Source organism: Hemiscyllium ocellatum, chromosome 43, assembly GCF_020745735.1.
Source record: "Hemiscyllium ocellatum isolate sHemOce1 chromosome 43, sHemOce1.pat.X.cur, whole genome shotgun sequence".
NCBI lineage: Eukaryota > Metazoa > Chordata > Chondrichthyes > Orectolobiformes > Hemiscylliidae > Hemiscyllium > Hemiscyllium ocellatum.
The window spans coordinates 34,166,080-34,188,340 of record NC_083443.1 but is presented as its reverse complement, the minus strand read 5'-3'; the positions used below and the strand labels follow the sequence as shown (position 1 = coordinate 34,188,340).

Sequence of the window (22,261 nt, the reverse complement as noted above, 5' to 3'; positions counted from 1 at the left end):
CTAAGTCTAGGCACACTGATGCTTCATAAAACTGCAGCAAGATTTCCTGCCTCTGACAATCCAACTACCATTTAATAAGAGATAACATGCAATTTATATTAACAATAAATACAATCCTAACTTTTACTGGGACACACAGGTCAATTTATTTCAATGTATAATTACCAGATTAAATTAAATGCAGAGTTTAAACATAAAGGGTGGGATGCTGCATAGGTTAGAAGCATTAGCACCAAGTAGGTCTGAAAAATCGCTAAATCAGAAGGATTTGTTCTGACAGTATATCCTGGCATAAGCTTATTTTCATTTAAGTGATTCAAAATCTGATCTATGGAGGAATTATTCTTTATATCCTAATCTTAGTTTCTCCAGTCACGCAGAAGAGAGGCTTTTTGCCAGCTGCCGCCTGTAGAGAAACCTTTTATCTAAATACTAGCGGGAACAAGGATCAGGTTTAACATTAGCACTGCACTGTACCGATGGGACACAATGGTAGACTATTTTTTAATGTTATCTACAGATCCCTGGTGGACCCTATCTAGAAAGAATCTGTCATCCATTTATTTACTTGGGGATTGCAACAGGTTTATAATGCCCCTATTATCTTCAGAAACAATTCTCATTTCTTGCTAACATATTACAAATTCACCTCTGGCTGCAGAGTTTCTTAATGGCCAAGGTATATCTCACAAAACGTGTTCAATAGCTTCCTTAAAATGCAATCATGCAATGCATAATTTTAATTAAAAATGTCCAGATAATACAGCAGTTTGAGTAAAATCCTCAATAAAACTAAACGACACTAAGCAGTGCAATCAACGGGGATCTTACTTTCAGTAACATCCAAAAAAAATATAAAGCACATTTCATCCTTAAACCATCATTTTGAATCTAAAGTTAGGTTTGAAAATCATGTCTATGAGTAGTGCAGAGAGACACCACCTTTGGAAAATTTTATTTTATTTAATTTTCCTTATACAGAAAAGGTTTCCATTTGTTTTTGAGTCCAGAGCAAGGAGGCCTGAATATAGCTGATTGGAAGATTTTATTTCCACAGTGGTATATATGTGGAATTTGATGTCATGTGGAGCGGTTGATGTCCAAAGCAAAAGCAGAATTTAAGAGGAAGCTTGCTGCATGAATGACGATGAAAGGAAGAGAGTCAAGGTTGAAGAGGTAATTAGAGTGGGAGGTGGCACATGTGGAGTACAACAGCAATGTGGATTAGTTGGATCAATTGGCCTATTCCAATGTTGTGGATTCTACTTAATTCCATCAGACTGGTACCTAGCTTTATACTTGAGCTGAGTGAAAAAGGTAGCAGCAGTGGAGAATAAACAATGCCACAGTCATGGAATAAATATATACTTGGTCTCCTTAAAATTACCATTTTGTTTGGTTTCAAATCACATTTTGGACAGCAATTTTCAGAGCTGTTACAGCTCATTTGTTGAAGGACACCATTACTATTTTACAATATCAGTCTATTTAGTCCACAAGAACATTTTACCTTTGCAAAAATGCATGTTAATGTCATGTCCCTGCAATAATACAAAGAACAAAATATGCCTTGCTCCAGGATAGATAGCTATACTTCTGCATGAGTTAATCAGAGACATTCGAATACATCCTACGGTTGATCTATTACTGGACATTTTGCTTTATAAATCTGGGTTAATTCTCAGCAGTAAAAAGAAATTAGTTCCAAAATTATGACAGCACCTTTGCAACTGCATTCAATGTACCACACTGCAAGAAATTAACAAGGGCATCATCAGGTCGAAGTCCAACATGTCTCTGCATTGGTAAACCTACCACATAATGCCATCACTATTAATCATTGTGATGTTGGCATGAGAAACTTTTCCACCATTAGCAATGAAGGTACAAATTTTGCTGCAGGCAACACTCTGACTTTGCAGCTTTGACATACAATATTTCCTCTATCAGCTGCATGCATAAACTGTGTGCGCGTGCACACACACAGACACACACACACACAAGCTAGCAAAAACCTCAGTTTTGTTTGATCCACTTTTTCCTCTACACTCCACCCTCTGCAATGTATATACTTTCTGCTTTCTCTTCAGTTATTTGTCTAAGGCCACATATCATCAAAATCCAAGAACCAAAAGTTTGATCAATCCTCTTCTGGGCAGGCCAGCTCATCAACGTTTCCGTTCCTATTGTCTCAAGGAGCCCAACTGTTAAGTTTCAATGTGACGTGCCTTTGGCAAATGTAGGTATATCACGGTCCCCTTTTCCAAGGATCCTATTTAAATTGAATAATTCACTTATTAAATTCTGTAGTCCGATGTTCATTATTCACTGCAATCTGCATTTCACCTTCACAATAAATGACACAATTCAGCCTCTTTCTAAAACAAGTAATTGCTAATAAAGATGCAAAATTATTTTGCAAATTGAGAACGCAGTTCCATTTTAAACACAAAGGTATTGTCCTATCAAATAAATCATGTGATAATTCAGTACTGATAAGCTTAGCTAATGTGAAAATCAAGTTTTAAAGGCTTATTTCAAATGGGTTGCCATCATAAATGAAAAACTTATCATGTAAAGCCCTGAAGTACAGCACAAATACATTACAAGAACAAGGCATGAAACAATTCCATTCAAGATTGTACTTGTGTTTCATAGATTAGATCTTCTCAAGATGACAAGCTGCATTTCCCTTCCTCATTAGTTGTCAAAAATACTAGTTTCATGGGAATCTGGGAATTGGGATGGCTGGGAGCAAAGGAGATACTACTCGCTAGCACATTATGGCTAATGAGCCACAGCAACATCTTGACTCCATTTTTGGCTAACACAACATATTTTTGGTCAATAAATTATTCCTTACTGCTATGAATTAGAATAAGTAATTGATATACAAAACTCTTGATGCACTTGCGATGTTTTTGCAAAATGTCCTACACGATATTTTGCTAGAAAGATCCTAGTTCATACACATCAGTGAACATTTACAATATACTAGAACATACACTGCCATAGACCAGTAAAGACCAAACAAACTGGGAATGCTGTAAATCAGAAACAAAAACAGAGGTTACTGGGAAAACCCAGTAGGTCAGGCAGCATCTGTGAAGAGAGAGCAGCGCTAATATATTGGGTCCAGTGTCTACTGACACATGGCATCGAAGATCATTCAACAAGAATAGCAACTGAGGACAGCTGCCAGAGGATACATCGTACTTGAGTAATGTGTCAACATTTTCAGAAGGGTACAGTTGATATGTGGGTGACAGTGGTTGAGGGGGACTGGAAAAACTGGAAGGGGAAAAAGGGTCAGAAAGCATCAAAAATAAATAGAGAGAGTGAGCCACTCACAACATTTCTATCCCAGTGGTACTGCTTATGCATACCCCCAGCTCTGATTTCAGCATTCTTATTCTGGTTTAAAGTCAATTCCTTTTCCTTCTACTGTTCCTGCTCTGATCCAGCCCCATCTGTGACTGAGTGTCCACAACATTAATAATAAAGACCACTAAGTATACATAAGTAGGGAGCTGGTCACTACACAAATACAATTTTTTTTAAAATCTGAAAAGAATTTTGCTTTTCCAAAAATAAAAACAACAAGGATGATGATATTTTTCTTCACACCAGAACACTGAGGCTTTCTGTGACATCGTCCTTTGAGATTGGGTTTTTTTCCAACTTCCTAGAACTCGCATCAAGAATTACACGCATACCGCCATTGAAGAAATGTACCTCGGTTTTAACACTGTACCCAGAATTTATAAAATCTGATCATCAAATATCTTTGGTGCAAAGTGATTGTTAAACAATTTGGAAATAAAAGACAAGATGACAGCACAGGGGAGACCAGATGGCACTCTGCAACATGAAGCCCTTTCAAATGAATCTAACCAAAGGTTTCATTTTGCATTCAGTTTATGCCATTCCAAGAATTAATTGCACCAGAGCACAACAATGAAAATCAGTGGAAACAGTATTTCTAGAGTGACACTGCCTCCCAATGGTAATACAACATGAAGTTCTAATTAGAAATGCTTTTCATGATAATTCTAAATTTTGGAATTAATGTCAAATATAATATCTACACATATTTGCCCCAACCCATCCTCACCTCCATTACCTTATCATAATCACTAGATAGAGGCCTCAGCTTTTACATCTACAGGATGCAAATCAGAGAATGCAATCAAAAGTTTATATTGCCAAGCTGCTTAATCCTGTTGTTGCCAAATCCTCCCACGAGTCTCTCAACACGTGACACAGACACCGTACATGACATTATTATGCTTTCATAAAGGTCAACCAGCTCACTCAGTGCTGTGCATTTCAATCAAATCTAAGAAGCATTAACAAGCTATCTGTTCAGGAAGCTGGAATAAAGAACAAAAGGTTGCCAAGGATCTCATGCTCGAACACAAAATGCTGCAGAATGAAATAGAAAAAGTCAAGAAGAAGTCAATATTTGGGTCCATGTCTGATCAGAAATTGTGTTTCACTTTCCACAGATCAGCCAGCTGTGAAATGTTTGTCACAATACAGTGAAAACGTGATCCATTACGGTGGTATAGAAGGTAATCGACTCCAAATGAATAGCTTACACAAAGTTTCACAGTGGAACTAACAGCACACATTTTATTCACAGCATTTCCTTATTGTGAGCATATTTTATGGCATAGAGTATTTATAAAGTAAAAGGGCTCTCCAGCTCACCACCTTCCTATCCACCCATCCCCAAGCTCACAAGTGGTTGAATGCCGACATTGGCAACCTATCATTAAAAATGAAGGGTTAACTGAGCTTGTTAAAACCCAACTTCACATTCCCACTCCATTATATGGTTAGTGTGGGCAAGATAGCAGAAGTGGAAATACCATTTTATTGAAATCAAGTTCCTTTTAAAAGTGCAGGAAGAAAGGGAGAGTGCTCTTTACACATTGAGGGAAACCCTCCACCTCTCTGCTCCCCCCCCATCCCAGAAGACTGGATCATCATCTTGCTCTTGCACAGACATCAAAACCCAACCTGCAACTCCTACGAACCACCCCTTAGACTATCCCCCTCTCCAAGGTCACCGAATCCTCTGCTGACAGCCCCAACCCCAAATTTTACTAACTGAACTCAAACTCGATCAGCTGCCATCTTGCATTTGGCCATCATTAGACTGCTCTGAATTATGGGGCTAGTGACCACCACAATGCCATCATCTCCCTGAATCATAAACTACTGCCTACTTCAAGGTAGTTTTTAATAATTCTACTCCCCATTAAAAAGTAGTGAGCGTATTTCCTGATATCAGACACACACTGCATTGAGTTAGAATGCTCCAATTCCAAAATAATTGCCCCTCCAACCTGACCTGAGCAATATCACAGAGATGGACGACTCCATACTCATTCTTGTTGTCATTTGAATTAATCTGAAGTTTTGACTTTCATTATCCTACCTAGAAGATCATTCTAAGTACTGATCATTTTTGTGTGAAAGACCTTTTCCCAATATCCTAAATTCACCAATATCTACCCATGTTCTGGAAATGGTCTTTGACAGTTTTACTCGAAGGAATTCTGATTAAAAATCCTGCCGTATCTAATTTAACATTTTACATCCACTTTGCTAACAATGAATACTTGAACAGAAAATCTGGGAATATTCAGCATGAGCTAGCATTTATAAAGAAAATATAATCAATGTGTCAAACCTGAAGCTCTTCCTCAAGGCTAGGAAATCGTATATATTAAAAAAAACACACAGAGAAAATAAAATGGGAATGAAATAATGTAAAGGAAGGAGCCAATTCTGCATTTCTGTCGCGATTTACATGACTACCAAACATCAACATTCAAGAACACGGTGGAAGACAACCGATAGCTACCGTTTGTTTTAAAAATGGGATAGTTGGGCACTGAAAATTGCCAGTACAAATGACATTAACTAATGCAAAAATCAGGAATCTGAAGAAGAGCTTTAAAGCTGATAGAACTGACTACAAAGTTCTCAATAAAAAGTGCATACTAGAGATTAATATTACACAATATCATCTTGGCTTTTCAATTTCACAACAACAAAAACTATCACAGTGCTGTGCAACAGAAGAAATGATCAAAACAGGTGATGAACTCCAACAGATTCTTCACGCCTTGTGTTTGTTCTATTATGTTGGCAGTATGTCAAATTCTTTCAAGCTTCTTATTCCCAATTACAGAGGAACCTCAATTATCCGAAGGACACGGGCAGGCAATATTTCACTCGGTTGATTGAATTCCGGATAATTGAATGCCAGCTGACGTGGTTTAGCCGAGCACCGGGACCTTGTGATCTTACCAGGTAATCCGATATTCGGATAAACAAATGCCGGATAATCGAGGTTCCTGTGTAATTCTCAGCATTTTAAATGCATTAGCTTGTTAAAACCTCGTGCCGATATTTAATATTCTTCCAATTTCAAGAGAATGGTATTTGAAGCTTGAGACAACAGTCACTGCAAAACAGCTTATTTCACGTAAAGATAATCATTAATCCTCAGGTCACCCACCTAGGAAAAAGATGAATCATTAACACTGCTGTAATTCCTGGATCATAGACAGACAAGCACATGAATGGAAAATACCATGAATTCAAGGAGAGAAAACAGCTCCAAAGTTTTTATCCTTGATACACCTACTTTCACTTTAATTCAACTGCCCTGTATGTACAAAAATCATTAAACGGATTGTCAATGATATTGTTAAGAAAAGGACTGCTGTCTTGTCTCTGCATTGAGAGTATTACAAGAAATAATTAAAATCTAACATTAAGTATTGGGAACATCACATATTGAAGATATCATGTGTTTTATTTTCACCTTAAAAAATGAGATAGTTGACGAGTTTATGGCAAAAAAGGACAAGAATTCTTGCATCATGAAACTTTCTGTTTTCAACAGAAGCTGACAAAAAGCAAGTTTAGCATTCAAACTTAACAGTCATCACATATCTTCTTAATAATCAACAGAACCAACAGATATTACTCCTGAGAGAAGGATATTGAAAATATAAACTTTCCCCTCAGGTGGGTTACTCACAGGATCTATTGAAATTTAAATGTAACTCTTTACTCACCCAGCTTGCAAGGAGTATCCTCAGGCAGATCAACATCCAACATGAGATCATCTTCATCCAGATCACCTGATTCCAGGTTATTCAAAATATCCTGCAGGAAATTAGCAAAGACAGAAGCTCAGAAATGTGCGCAAGAGGGATGTTTGTTTTCCCCTTGTTAAAGCAGAAGTTTTCATTCCTAAGCAAATTCAAATGTCACCCCCATGATTCAAACTTGTGGTCACAAAATATTCCAGAACTGTAATGTAACTAAGAGATTCCATGTTGAAAATTTTAAAAAAATAACCTATCCTCAACTGGATTTTGTTTTAATTGCTTTCAAACACATTTCCTTGCTTATTATGTTATTCATGATTCAAACCATAATGTTCCAATTTCAGAGATTAATATATTTGTGGGAGGAAAGAGGCAAGGAACACGTTAACAAAAACAAACTACAAATGACAAGCAGGAACTTATCTCATTGTTGATGAAAAGAATAAACACAAATGCCAAATAGTAGAATTAAAAACATTACTTTTTTTCCTTTTTTCAAAGAAGAGAAACTTTACTGGTGAATAAAAAAACTGGGTTCCTAGGCCTTTTGGCCATTAGCAGTCAGGGCAGAAGGATTTGAGCAGTGCATTGTTGTCACTAAAGACACAATCCGTTGTCCTTTCTCATGTTCCCCATTTGCACTGATAACTATCTTTCACAACAAAGCAACAAACAATCTTCTGAGTCCTTCACCTTATTGAGTCCCTCATTTTGCTTCAGAGCTCTCTCAGGGACATCAAACAACTTTTGAGTGATATGTTTTCAAGAGTTTTTGAAAAACATCCCACGTGAGCCAAAGGATGGGGAACAAAGAACGATTGAGCTGAATTTCAAAGGAAATATTTCTCGGCTAAACTAAAGCATCTAATCCGACAAAAGGAAGAACTGACCTCAGTGTGTAGCACTAGAGAGACTTGACAATCAATCCAATGTGATATAAAAATAAAGCCCTGAATGCATTTGATAGAGGATTCAGTGCGCCAGTGAATGAAAAGCTAGAAAATATACGACAGAAACTGCAACTGCTAAAGTTAAATCTCATACTCGCTGCTCCGAAAACATACTTTTTTGAGCGAAACACATAGCTTAGGAAATTTTCTGTGACAATGAAATGAAACCAACAAGTTCTTAATTATTATTGGATTAAATGTTGGAACGTAAATATAGAATTCACTCATTCTGCTTTCCATAAGTGATTATCAGTGAGGTATATAGGAAGAAACAAAAGCAAATGCTAGAAACATAAATTATAAAAAGATCGCACATTTTACATTTCACATTGCCTTGCCTTCCACGTTGCAGATATTGAGGGACACAACAGCATTTCCAGCATTGTCGGTAATGGGATAGGTTTGTTATTTAATGTTCTGAACAGAGCTTTAAGCAACACTCTCATATGGAAATTGAGATGCGCTGAACAATCTATCAGGATAATAAATCGCATGATTTCAGGCAATGACTTGCTTCAGTGCCACTCTTATAACCAACCATTAGGTCTGACTTTTAAAATAACTTTTACTCATTCATGATACAGTTATCACTGGCCAGATCAGCATTTCTTTGCCATTCTTAATTGCCCTTCATAGATGTGATGAGGCACCTCTTGAACAGAACTGGGTAACTTGCTCAGTCATTTCAGAAGGCTGTTAAGAATTGACTATGATTTGGAGATGCCGGTGTTGGACTGGGGTGTACTAAGTTAAAAATCACACAACACCAGGTTGTAGTCCAACAGGTTTAATTGGAAGCACACTTGCTTTCGGAGCGACGCCCCTTCGACTGGCAATTGTGGAAAACCTGATGAAGGAGCGTCGCTCCGAAAGCTAGTGCTTCCAAATAAACCTGTTGGACTATAACCTGGTGTTGTGTGATTTTTAACCAAGAATCAACTACATTGCTGTGCGACTGGGATCACTTGAAGTCCTGATTTCTGAACAGAAGATTTTTTTTCCTAATGAACCAAACAGCTTGACAGGCTCCCACGAGGAGGTTGAACAGTTCATCCACTTTGCCAACACCTTCCACCCCGACCTCAAATTCACCTGGACCATCTCAGACTCCTCCCTCCCCTTCCTAGACCTTTCCATTTCTATCTCGGACGACCGAATCAATACAGACATTTACTATAAATCAACCAACTCCCACAGCTACCTAGACTACACCTCCTCCCATCCCGCCCCCTGTAAAAACGCCATCCCATATCCCCAATTCCTTCGTCTCCGCATCTGCTCCCAGGAGGACCAGTTCCAATACCGTACAACCCAGATGGCCTCCTTCTTCAAAGACCGCAACTTCCCCCCAGACGTGATCGACGATGCCCTCCACTGCATCTCCTCCACTTCCCGCTCTCCCGCCCTTGAGCCCCGCCCCTCCAATCGCCACCAGGACAGAACCCCACTGGTCCTCACCTACCACCCCACCAACCTCCGTATACAGCGTATCATCCGCCGTCATTTCCGCCAACTCCAAACGGACCCCACCACCAGGGATATATTTCCCTCCCCTCCCCTAACAGTGTTCCGAAAAGATCACTCCCTCCATGACTCCCTCGTCAGGTCCACACTCCCCACCAACCCAACCTCCACTCCCGGCACCTTTCCCTGCAACCACAGAAAATGCAAAACTTGCGCCCACCTTACTTCCCTCCAAGGCCCCAAGGGATCCTTCCATATCCGCCACAAATTCACCTGCACCTCCACACACATCATTTACTGCATCCGCTGCATCCAATGTGGCCTCCTCTATATTGGAGAGGCAGGACGCCTACTTGCAGAACATTTCAGAGAACATCTCTGGGACACCCGGACCAACCAACCCAACCACCCCGTGGCTCAACACTTCAACTCCCCCTCCCACTCCACCAAGGATATGCAGGTCCTTGGACTCCTCCATCGCCAGAACATAACAACACGACGGCTGGAGGAAGAGTGCCTCATCTTCCGCCTAGGAACCCTCCAACCACAAGGGATGAATTCAGATTTCTCCAGTTTCCTCATTTCCCCTCCCTCCACCTTGTCTCAGTCGAATCCCTCGAACTCAGCACCACCTTCCTAACCTGCAATTTTCTTCCTGACCTCTCCGTCCCCACCCCAGCCTATCACCCTCACCTTGACCTCCTTCCACCTATCGCATTTCCAATGCCCCTCCCCCAAGTCCCTCCTCCCTACCTTTTACCTTAGCATGCTGGACACACTTTCCTCATTCCTGAAGAAGGGCTCATGCCCGAAACGTCGATTCTCCTGTTCCTTGGATGCTGCCTGACCTGCTGCGCTTTTCCAGCACCACATTTTCAGGCTTGACAATAATCTGGTTGTTTCATAGTCACATCTACTGAGACCAGTTATGAGAGAGTGGGGGTTTCGTACAGTATAAGACACTGGCAGCAGAACTTTGGACAATCTGGAAGCAAAGGGTGGTGGATTGGAAGCCAATCAGAAAAAAAAGGAATAGGGCAAAACAAATGGTGCAAAGACATAGAAGTGAAGTCTTCAGCAAGTAAGCAATGGCACAAAGGTAGAATCAGAGTCTGTATAATGGGGGTAAGGTCAGAAGCTCAATTTGGCGACCAATGTTACAAACTTATATTTCAATGAAATAAATCAGAACGGTGGATCGGTTCAAGCATCATTATTTAAAGAAGAAAGTCAACCTATCAGCTTGTTTCAATGTTTTAAGAGAATATTGAAGATTACCTCTCTCTATTCAAACAACAGTGCCCTGGCCAAAGTTCCTAATAGATCACACCATTAAAAAGAGACTAATTGGTTGTCCATCTCAGTTCTGTTTACAGAATTGGCCTCCGTGCAGATTAGCTGCCACTTTTGCTGACATAATAGCCAATTCAATTCCAAGTAATGGTTTGTGTATTAAGTGCTTTCACACATTTGAGAAGTGATAAAGCACTGTTGAAATGCACATTTTTTTCCTTCTCTAAATGCAGCCAAATGCTATTTTTTTCTAACCGAAGCAGCCACTACAAACTGGCAGGGAGGTACAGTAGCAATAATTGGCAATGGGCAGGATTAATCACAAACAGCATTTGTCACCTGCAAAATACCAACTGTAGGTCCTTCCACTTGCTAACAAATACTGGTTGTGAAACAAACTCATTTGTATCTTTTACAACGCAGTTAACTTCCAACAACCTCTTCACCTCCTTAACATTTCTTTTATCACCTTCATGTGAGAATCAGGCCAAATGCAACAAATAAGTTGATAAGAAAAGCAAAATAAGGCTGGTGAAGACAGAATCTGTAAATTGAATGGTTACCAACATAAAAGGAAATCCAAAGTACATCAGCCGATGACATGCAAATAATCAGCAATAACAGCTGGAGTGGGGCCTATTGTGGGCAGCACGTTGGCTCAGTGGTTAGCATTGCTGCCTCACAGTGCTAGGGACCTGGGTTTGATTCCTGCCTTGGGTGACTGTCTGTGTGGAGTTTGCACATTCTTCCAGTGTCTGTGTGAGTTTCCTCTGGGTGCTCCGGTTTCCTCCAACATTTAGTAAGATGTGCAGGTCAGGTGAATTGGCCATGGTAAATTGCCCATAGTGTTAGGTGCATTAGCCAGGGGTTAATGTAGGGAAATGTGTCTGGGTGGGTTACTCTTCAGAGGGTCAGTGTGGACTCGTTGGGCCGAAGGGCCTGTTTCCACACTGTAGGGAATGTAAACAGTGAATCAGTAAAGAGGCAGGGGAAAGGCCTGAAAACCTAACGAGTACTTTATCTCAGTATCTGCTAAGGAAGAGGATGAAGTCACCTGATCTAATGCTTGAATCCCAGATTGCTACTCCAAGAGTGGAAATAACAGAAGCACAGTAACTATAGGCTGATTACTTTAAGGTCAGTGATGGGTGAGGTTTTAGTAACAATAATTAGTAAACCAAACAACAGGAATTTGGAAAGATTTAAAGAGTACAGCACAGAGTTGTACAAAGCAGATCATGCTCAACTAACTTTCCTTTCTGATGAAGCAACAGAGAAAGTTACTAAAAGGAAGATAATTGATGTGATAGATGAAAACTGTTCGTTCTCACATCACTTCTTTTGCAAATCAACTTTAAACTTGGTCATTTCATTCTTGATCTACTTATGAAGATCCTATTGACAAAGTATTACATAAAAAGCTGGTGAACAATTTGAAGCCTCATGAAAACATGGAAATTGGAGCAGGAGTATGCCATTTGCCATAGAGCCTGCTCAACCACTGAAGATGATTATGGCTAATCCTCTACCTCAATGCATTTTCCTGCTCTTTCCCTATAATCTTCAATTGCTGTACTGATTGTTAAGTTTCTCATCTTTTAGAATGACCATTTTGGTTAAAAGATGAGAGACTTAACAAACAATCCAGGTCTTTTTCAATATATGATTTCAGTTACATCACACTGTAAACTTTTGGTATAAATTCTGTGTCTTACAATCTTATTCTCCACAACCACTTGATGAAGGTGCAGTGCTCCGAAAGCTAATGCTTCCAAATAAATCTGTTGGACTTTAACATGGTGTGGTGTGATTTTTAACATACTCTTCAAATCCACTTCCCTGCTCTTTCCCTAATATCTTCAATTCCTGTACTGATTAAAATTCAGTCTATCTCAGCCGTGAACATACATAATGGCCCAGCCTGTACAGTCCTTTGCAGTAAAGAATTCCAAAAATACACTACCCTCTGGAAGAAAAACCTTCCACCTCATCTTTATTAAAAGGACAACTCCACATTCTGAGGTTATGCCCTCTGGTCTGAGGCTCTCCTACAAAAGGAAGAGAGCCTTTCCTGTCAACTCCTGGAAGAATCACATTCAATAAGACTGCCTCTCTTTGGGGTCTGATGGAAGAGGCATCTATGAATGAATTAGAAAGGAAATTAAGTGGGAACTGGAAGGAAATAAGCTTACAGGGCTAAAGGGATAGAGTGGAGGAATGGAGGAGGAGTGGACTGCTCTAAAGAAACCTGGCATTGACTCAGTGTTCAAATGGCTTCCTTCTCTCCCATAATGACTCCACAACTGTCCTCCAGTGGAAACAACTCACATGTGGGGTTTCAGACAATGAGGTTACAACCCTTTCCAATAACAGGAAAGTTTCTAATTCCTGGAACCATTATTGTAAATCTCTTTTGCACTATCTTCAATGCATTCACATCATTCCTATATAGGACACCTAGAATTGTACACAGTGCTTCAATTGAGGTCTAATGTGAGATATTGCATTTTGGGACACCAAAACAAATTTTAATATTCTATATTTGGGGTGGCGCCAGGGACCCAGGTTCAGTTCCAGCTTCGGGCAGCTGTCTGTGTGGAGTTTCACATTCTCCCCGTGTCTGCGTGGGTTTCCTCCAGGTGCTCCGGTTTCCTCCCACAATCCAAAGACGTGCAGGTTAGGGTGGATTGACCTTGCTAAATTGCCCATAGGGTAGGGGCATGTAAGTGAGGTGCATTAGTCAGGGGTAAGTATAGGGTGGGGGAATGGGTCTGGGTGAGTTACTCTTCCACTGGGTGTGGATTTGTTGGGCCAAAGGGCCCATTTCCACACAGCAGAGATTCTAATTCTAATTCTAATTCTAAAAACAAACAGGAGCAGGATTTATACAGTTAATGGTTAGGCCCTTGGTAGCATTGTCAAATAAAGGAACCTAGAGATTCAAGGACATAATTCTTTGAAGTTTGCATCACATATAGATAGTGTGGTTAAAAAGACATTTGGCAAGCTTGCATTCATTGCTCAGTCCTTGGAGTATCGAAGTTTGAAGTCATGTTTTGGTTGTACAGAACACTGGTGAAGGTTTGAGCTGGAAAGAAATGCTGGAAAGACTGGAAGTTTTGCACTGGGACATTGGAAGTTGAGAGATGCTCTTCCAGAGATTGAGAAGATATGAGATGTATGGATAGGACTAATGGGAGGTGTCCTGTTTCGAGAATGGGGGATTTCAAGTGTAGGAAGCATATTTTTAAAGTAAGAGGAGAGAAATTTTTTATAAAGACATTTTTATTTTATACAGAAGGTGGTTTGCACATGGAATGAACTTCCTGAGGAAGTGGTGGATGCAGGCACAATTACAATCGTTAGAAGAGACTTAGATAAATACATGAATGGGAAAGGTTTGGAGGGAGGTGGACCAGGAGCAGGGCAGGCGGGACTAGTTTCGTTTAGGATTATGTACGGCATGGACTGGTTGGACCGAAGGGTCTGTTTTGATGCTGTATGACTCAATAGAAGCTGTATGACAAGTGCCTCGCTCAAGTTCAACATTACCTCTTGCTCTTATACTCTAAACAGTTTATTAATAAAGCCCACATTACTGTTTGCTTTCTTACTGCTTTCTCCACCAATCCTGTACCTTCAATGTTGTGCATCTATACACCCAAGTAAAAATACTCCCCCTTGCTCCATCAGCCACTGTGTGGAATCAATATCGATCAGGAAACTGACTTCACAAAGATTCACAATACTCTGACCTCGCTTTTTGATACATCAAGTACATGACATGAACAAGTTATAAGTATTAGAAGTCAAATATCTTCTCTTCATACACAGATAACTAAATCAGAATAAAATCTAATCATTTTGGGACAAATGGATTCTAAGAGAATTAGTGGCCAGAAAGGTTGTTCATTTGCATCTGTAACAACATATAGTTTCAACAATTCAGCACAAAACACTCAAAACTATAAGTAACACAATTAAAATTATAAAGTTAATGAAAAAATAAAGTTAAAAATACTCACCCCAAAAACTCAGCACTGTCATTGTTACAAGTGTAGAAAATTATGGCCTTGTTTTATTTTTTGGCTGCCTATTGCGTACTGTGCTCTTTATCAAGGTGATGGATGTTAAATGAATCCAATTATAATTAATTATCACTTCAGCAGCCAGAATTAGAATCACAGCTTCTAAAACATCATTCTGCAGAGATGAGGATAGTCCCAAGTTTCAGAATGGCAGAGTGGATGTTGAAATGGACAGAAACATGCCAGTTGAAGTTCAGTGTGCACAAGTTTGAACTTTGGGGGGATTTATATGATCATGTTGTATTGAACGGATTTTGAAAAGTGTGGTTGAATACGTGTCCACACAACCAAATCCTTAACAGGTAGCAGGGCTGACTGATAAGGTGGCTAAAAACAAAAAGTGTGGGGGTTAATCTGGGTTCTAGAGGAACAGAATATAAAAAGGCCAGAGGTCAGACATGATCTTTACAAACCAGTGGTTCAATCTCAGTTCGATGACGGTGAATAATTCTCAGCACCACACTTCAGGAAAGTTGAAAAATCTTTGAATGGAATAAGGTAAGGTTTCCCAGGGTGATAGCAGGGATGAAGGATTTCAATTATGAGGAAAGAATGGAAAAGATTATAATTATTTTCCCAAAACAGGGAACAAATGAACACAGAAAAAGAGGTATAGTTCTTGTGGTCGATCAAGCCTGTAACTCATGGCTAATCCTGGGCCTCAGCTTCACTTTCCTGTCCATTCCCATATACCTTAATTCACAAGGCATCAAAATCTATCCTAGCCTTAATACTTTTAAGTTATGGTACATCCACACTTGTCTGAGGTACCCAGTTCAAAATATTCATCATGCTTAGAATGAAGTAATTTCTCCCAACAGGTCAGATGTCTTTCTTCTACAATATAAGTTCTGAAGACTCTATGACTGAGGCAGTACAATGTACCAACTGATAATTACCTACATTTTATTTTACACTTATTTTTCTGCACACAATCTAACTGTAAAACTTTATCTCCTATTGCTTTATTATTGTCACAATGAAGGGTTAATTATTTTAATTACAATTTATAAGAACTGATTTTATAACAGCCATGAACCTGTCAGAACAGCCACATTGCAATTCTACCCTCCCATTAGCAGTAGCACTGCAGCATCTCTACTGAAGGGACAGTTTATTAACATATTGTAAGTTAATCTAAAGAGGTTTTGTTATGAACTTCGGACAAGGGAAAGACTCACGAAAATTGTTGAGAAGTGCACGCATATGGACAACATATTTTGAGAGATATGTATAAACTTGCAGTTTCAACGCACTCTAATGGAATATTAGTCCTCCTTCAATCCCTCTAGGTGATTGTAGTTGTGCGTTTCTCTTGCTCCTTTCCCAAATCCATTTGTGTGTATACTTGTAAATTGTACTGACAGCAGTTTTAGTATCACATCATAAATGAATACAACCTGCCATTAGCTTCAGAAACTCTGATGGCATCAGCCGCAGAAAATAAAAGCAAGCAGTCAATTCTTGAGTTATGGTGCAGCCATACTGTGAGTTAAGTGCAAGCAAACAGTACATGCAAACAATTCACTCAGGTTTCATGCTGAAGCTGTGCCGACAAAACAGGCAAAATGGCTCCACAAGATGGCCTTTATCCCCATCCGGCACACATTCAACTGTTTAACAAGAACACCCACAATTTACAGCATTGTTATCATCAATGTCCCCTCCTTTTTAAATGTATGTCATGCATTAAATAAGGAGGATGGAAGGTTTTGTGCATATCATCTTTTTGCTTTATTCTCCTATATTAACCTCATACGTAATAGCTTTTTATGCACCTTAAATGCATTGCTATGGTCATTTCCGAAAACACAAAACTATGTTAACACAGGTTATTTCTGATGTCCTAGCTGGGATTAAATCCATTACCCCAAAATAATAAAATAGTAAGCATTATTCACTTATGAAAAATATAAAGAGATATCCTTGGAATTCTCTGAAGTATTCACCAGCTTATGAGACATTTGATGGCTTAATTCTTTCAATTTACAAGAATTCCAAGTTATATTGGAAACCTGATGAAATTTTAAACACTGGTATGTCTATTATAGAATAAATAAAATGTGTTATCCCTGGTTTCAAAGTCATCGAAGCATATAATTTACTGAAGAATGCTCTAAGTATAAATGAGTTACAGTGAAAATGCTTCAGTTTTAAATAGGTAGAATTGCTTTGCAATGAAGCATCTAAATCACACATTACAATGCATCACGATAGTCTTTCACATTCTGCTGCATTGATCTGCATTTTCATGCATGTTACAAAGTGTAAAAAGGCTGGGCACCAAACTGTACTATATTCCAGATTTATTCCAAGGCATTATTTTAGGTAAACAATTTTTATCCAGATTTCTAACTATACCCAGAACAGAAATTCTACCTCCAACATTTGCAGATATTGCTTCATGATAGGAACAGCAAAATCAAAACAAATTAAGAGCCAAAGTTTTAAAAATCAGAAAAGCATCACAAAAAACAATGAAACCATACATCATATTTAAGTACAAAAGTTTTTATTTATTTAGTGGTATGTGCACAGTCCTTACAAGTGCAGCGATTATTGCCCATCCCTGGTGGTGCTGAACTGCCAACTTGAACTGATATAGTCGAGGGCACGTTAAAGTACACCCACTGTGCTAATAGAAAGAGGATTCCAGCATTTCAGCTCAGTAACAGTAAAGGAACATAGTTCCAAGTCAGCATGCTATGCGGCTTGAAGAGGAAATTGCAGGTGGTAATATTCCCATACATCTGCTAACTTGTCTTTCTAGATGAGAGTTGTCATGGGTTTGGATAGTGCTGCTGCAGGAGACTTGGTGAGTTGCTGCAGTACATCTTGTAGATGATATACTGCTTCCAATGTACATCAGTAGTAAAGGGCATGAATACTGAATGTTTGTGGATATGGTGCCAGTAAAGTGGACTGCTTTTTCCTGGATGGTGTCAAGTCTCTTGAATATTGTAGGAATTGTAGCTACATAGGTGAAGAATATTCCATCATGTCCCTGACTTATACCTTGTAAATAGTGGACAGGCTCTGGGGAGTCTGCCTCTGACCTACCTTTATAGACAAAAATATTTATATAACCGATGTGATTCAGTTTCTGGCTACTTTGGCATCGGAAGAGTTGTGATTGATGCTGAGCATTGGTCAGTCATAAGAAGACATCCCCTCAGAAGTGAAGATTATAGACGAAGTAACTGAGGACGGCTAGACTAAGGACACCAGTGCAGGAGCTCCTCAAGCTAATGTTCTGGGACTGAGATGATATCACTATCACTGATATCAAACACAACCATTTGCTGAAAAATTTCAAATATTTGCTAAAAAAATCTTTTTCAACAATACTCAAGTTCTTCTTCTACTAAATGACGATTTGAACCACAGGTCTGACATCAATCGGTGGAGATAAATTCCCTACAGAGTGGAAACAGGCCTTTCGGCCCAACAAGTCCACACCGACCCTCCGAAGAGTAACCAACCCAGACCCATTTCCCTCTGACTAACGCATCTAATCTATGGGCAATTTAGCATGGCCAATTCACTTGCCCTGCACATCTTTGGACTGTGGGAGGAAACTAGAGCAACCTGAGGAAACCCATGCAGACACAGGGAGAATGTGCAAATTCCACACACACAGTTGCTCGAGGCTGGAATCAAACCTGGGGCCCTGGTGCTGTGAGGCAGCAGTGCTGACCACTGAACCACCATGCCATTTTCCCATAATTTCTATTGACTCCAGTTCTATTAGGACACCTTCATAATAAGTCTGCCAAATGATGTCTTAAGTTAAAAATCACAATAGCAGCTAAAAGTCTCACAAGCTGATTTGACACCAGCCTTCAGAGCGCTGCTCCTTCATCAGGTGGTTGTGGAGTATAAGTTCATAGGACACAGATTCTATCGCAAAAGATAACAGTAATATAACTGAAATTATATATTGTAAAAGACCTGGATTATTTGTAAGTCTCTCATCTTTTAGAATGGAATGTTGGTTTCAGGTTTTTTAAATGTAAATTCCAGAATTTTCTTAAAGTTACATTCTCACATGAACTTTAGCAAAAGGTGCCATGTTGGCCCAGATAATGCATTGAAGGTGTGAGGTACACTGTGTGAGGCTGTCTGTGCCCCAATGTTCCGACTGATTCTAATCTTAAAAAGGGATTTACAAAATCTTACGTGGATTAATGCAGTTTTTGAGCAAAATAAAATGTAATTCTACAAGTACAAATTCACCTCACAAACTTGTGTGCGCGTGTGTATGTGTGGGGAGGGTATGGTGTCAGTGTGAAAGAGCGTGTTTGGTATATGTGTGAGTGAGAGTGTAAAGGAGTATAAGTCTGTGAGAGGGTGTATGTGTGAGCATATGAGAGAGACCTTGTGTATGAGAGGATCTGGATGTGTGTATGGGTCTGTGGGAGTGTGCGTGAGAATGTGCACGTGAGAGAGCGTGCGTGAGAGAGTGTGTGTGTGTAGTGCAGTGGAGTCACCTGTAGTGTGACATGAACCTAAGGTCCCGGTTAAGGCCATCCCCATGTGTACTGAACGTGAATATCAGTCTCTGCTCAGCCACTTGCATTGTTGCCTGTCCTGAAGTCCGCCTTGGAGGATGGTCACTTCAAGGTTCAAGGTTGAATGCCCCAAACCATTGAAGTGTTCTCTGACTGGGAGGGAACATCCCTGTCTGTTGATTGTTGTGCGGTGCCAATACATCCGTTGCCATAGCCTCTGCTCAACCTCACCAACGTACCATGCCTCAGGACATCCTTGTCTGCAGCGTATGAGATAAACAACATTGGCCAACCTGCCCCGTACATGGTGGGAGATGTCCCCACATGTAATGGTGGTAACCGCGTTAACAATCTGACACATCTTGCAGCATCTACCGTAACAAAGTCGTATGGTGTTGTCCTGAGAGCCAGGCAGTTTGCTGAAAACAATGATCTGTTTGAGCTTTGGTGGTTGTTTAAAGGTGAAAAATGGAGGTGTGGGGAAGATCTTGGTGAGGTGCTCATCCTCATTGATAATGTGTTGCAGGCCGCGAAGAACATGGCATAGTTTTTCAGCTCCTGGACAACAAAGTACTGGACAACAAAGGGTACCCTGTCGGCTGCAGCACGTGTCTGTCTCCTGAGGAGGTCATTACAGTTTCTTGCTGTGCCACGTCAGAACTGGTGGTCAATGAGTTGAGCATCGTACCCTGTTCTTATGAGGGCATCTTTGAGTACTTCCCGTCATATTCCTCCTCATTTGAACAGATCCTGTGTATGCAGAGAGCTTGTCCATAGAGAATGGCTGCTTTAGTACATTTAAGGTGGAAGCTGGAGAAGTGTAGCATCATGATGTCTTCATGTCAATGGGAGTCACTCTCACCTTCCTGAAGTTCAACTACTTTAATAATTTCTGGAATAATGCTGTAATGAGCTCAAAAGCTGAAAGACCGTAAGCATCAATGAGCAGGTCTGAACTGTTGATAATATCTTCAAACACTTGGTCGACGATGAAGAGTATGAATACAGGAAGGTAATTGGTAAGGTCGGGTATGTCCAACTTTTGGGAACATGGCGTACTGCAATCATTTTCCACATTTCCAGGTAGATGTCAGTGTAATAACTCTATTGGAATAGATTAGCTCAGGCACTGCCAATTACAAAGCAGAAGCACTATGGCCAGGATGTTGTCAGTGCTCACAGACTTGAAAGTATCCAACATCAACACCTATTCCTTGATATCATGTGGACTGAAGTGAATTAGATGAAAATTCGAATCTAAGTTGGTAAGGAACACAGAAAGAGGTTGAGATGCATCAACCATACAGCAGTTTTAGTCAAAAGTGGACGAAAATGCATTCAGTTTGTCTTTTACACAGTTGTGCTGTCATCCCCAATCATTAACAATAGGTAGATGTACGGAGCCTTCTCCACCCACTCCCACCCCCTCCATCCCGCCCACCCCCACCCCTCCCCCCGCCCAAGTCCCCAAATGCTAGATAGGAAGACTTTGCAGGGTCAACAGGAATGCGTTTGCCATTGCTGTCTTCAAAGACATCTCCATCTGGTTTCATTTCTTTATTTCAGTTTCTTAATGGGTAGATACAATTGAGTGGTGAGTTAGGGTGTTTGAGAGTTAACCACGTTGTTGTGGGGTCTGGAGTCACGTTAGCCAGCCCAGATGGATGTCCTTATGCCATCCTTATGAGTTAGATGTATTTTTCTGACAATCATCAATGGTTTCAGGGTCATCATGAGGACAGATTTTAATTACATATCTTTATTAATTAATTCAACATCTACCGACTGTCAAGGTGGAATATAGGCCCATGTAACTGGAGCATTAGCCTGGTATCTGCATTCCCAATACAGTGACTTTACCACTACATAGTGCCTCCCTTCAGATCGGCCAAAGAATCATACTAAATACTTAACTTTTATCCCTTTTCCCTCAACAAAAGTTTAAGGCTGTGTCAAAACTTGCTCAAGCTCAATGATAATCAAGCTCCAATAATTAATCTAAAGATTCCATTTCTATAATTTAAGCTTGCCTACATGTTTTTTACTGATGACATTTTCAGTGGTCTTGAAGGACTGGACCTAGTCATCCATTAGCTATTTGATTGGTTTGGCTTATATTTCACCTTATAACCTTCAATTCCAACCTTAAACAGGCACTCAGGCATCCAGCTTCCTCTTAAAATGGTTAATGGTACTGCATAAATCTGACAACAGCCTCGCAGTAACTTAATACCATCATTGTACTGCTTTGGTGATCATGAATCCTAAATAATAATTTTGCTCAATTTACCAAAAACACTCCTCTGTTGTTTTTGTTTCTATATCTCATCCCATTTGCACTGATACAGAATTTACATTAAATGCTACCGGTGATCCTTAGCTTACGTAATTTGTCCTGATCATTTTCCACAGCTCATTCTGCCAGACTGTGATTACCCTACTATCTGGAGTACCATGGACTGCAGCGGTTCAATGCGGCAGCTCACCAACACTTTCTCAAGGGCGACTAAGGACAGGCAGTAAATGCTGGCCCAGCCAGTGACACTCAGGTCTTACAAGTGAATAAAAAGGACGAGAACAAATGCTATTAAATATTATGGGTTAGAGGGAGAAAGCACGAGAATGGGATTGAAAAGCTTATCAGCCATGATTGAATGGTGGAGCAGACTCAATGGGCTAAATGGCCTAATTTCTTCTCTTACGTTTTATCGTCTTATTAACATGCCATCAGCTGCGTATTAGTTAGATGGCCCAGCAGTGGATCACCAGAACAGATTGCCCATGCAGTTCCATGAGCTACTGGCGCCTTTGTGATTTCC

General features: G+C 40.0%; 1 protein-coding gene across 2 annotated transcripts in view; it reads right to left on the bottom strand.

Moving 5' to 3' along the window:
• The window catches only part of LOC132834988 (serine-rich coiled-coil domain-containing protein 2-like), a 636,764-nt gene that overhangs the window by 466,675 nt on the left and 147,828 nt on the right, over positions 1-22,261 (bottom strand). For both annotated transcript variants that reach the window (XM_060854168.1, XM_060854169.1), the window contains exon 5: positions 7,101-7,191. In XM_060854168.1, the coding sequence (XP_060710151.1) occupies positions 7,101-7,191 (91 nt within the window). The remainder of the gene's footprint in view (positions 1-7,100; positions 7,192-22,261) is intronic.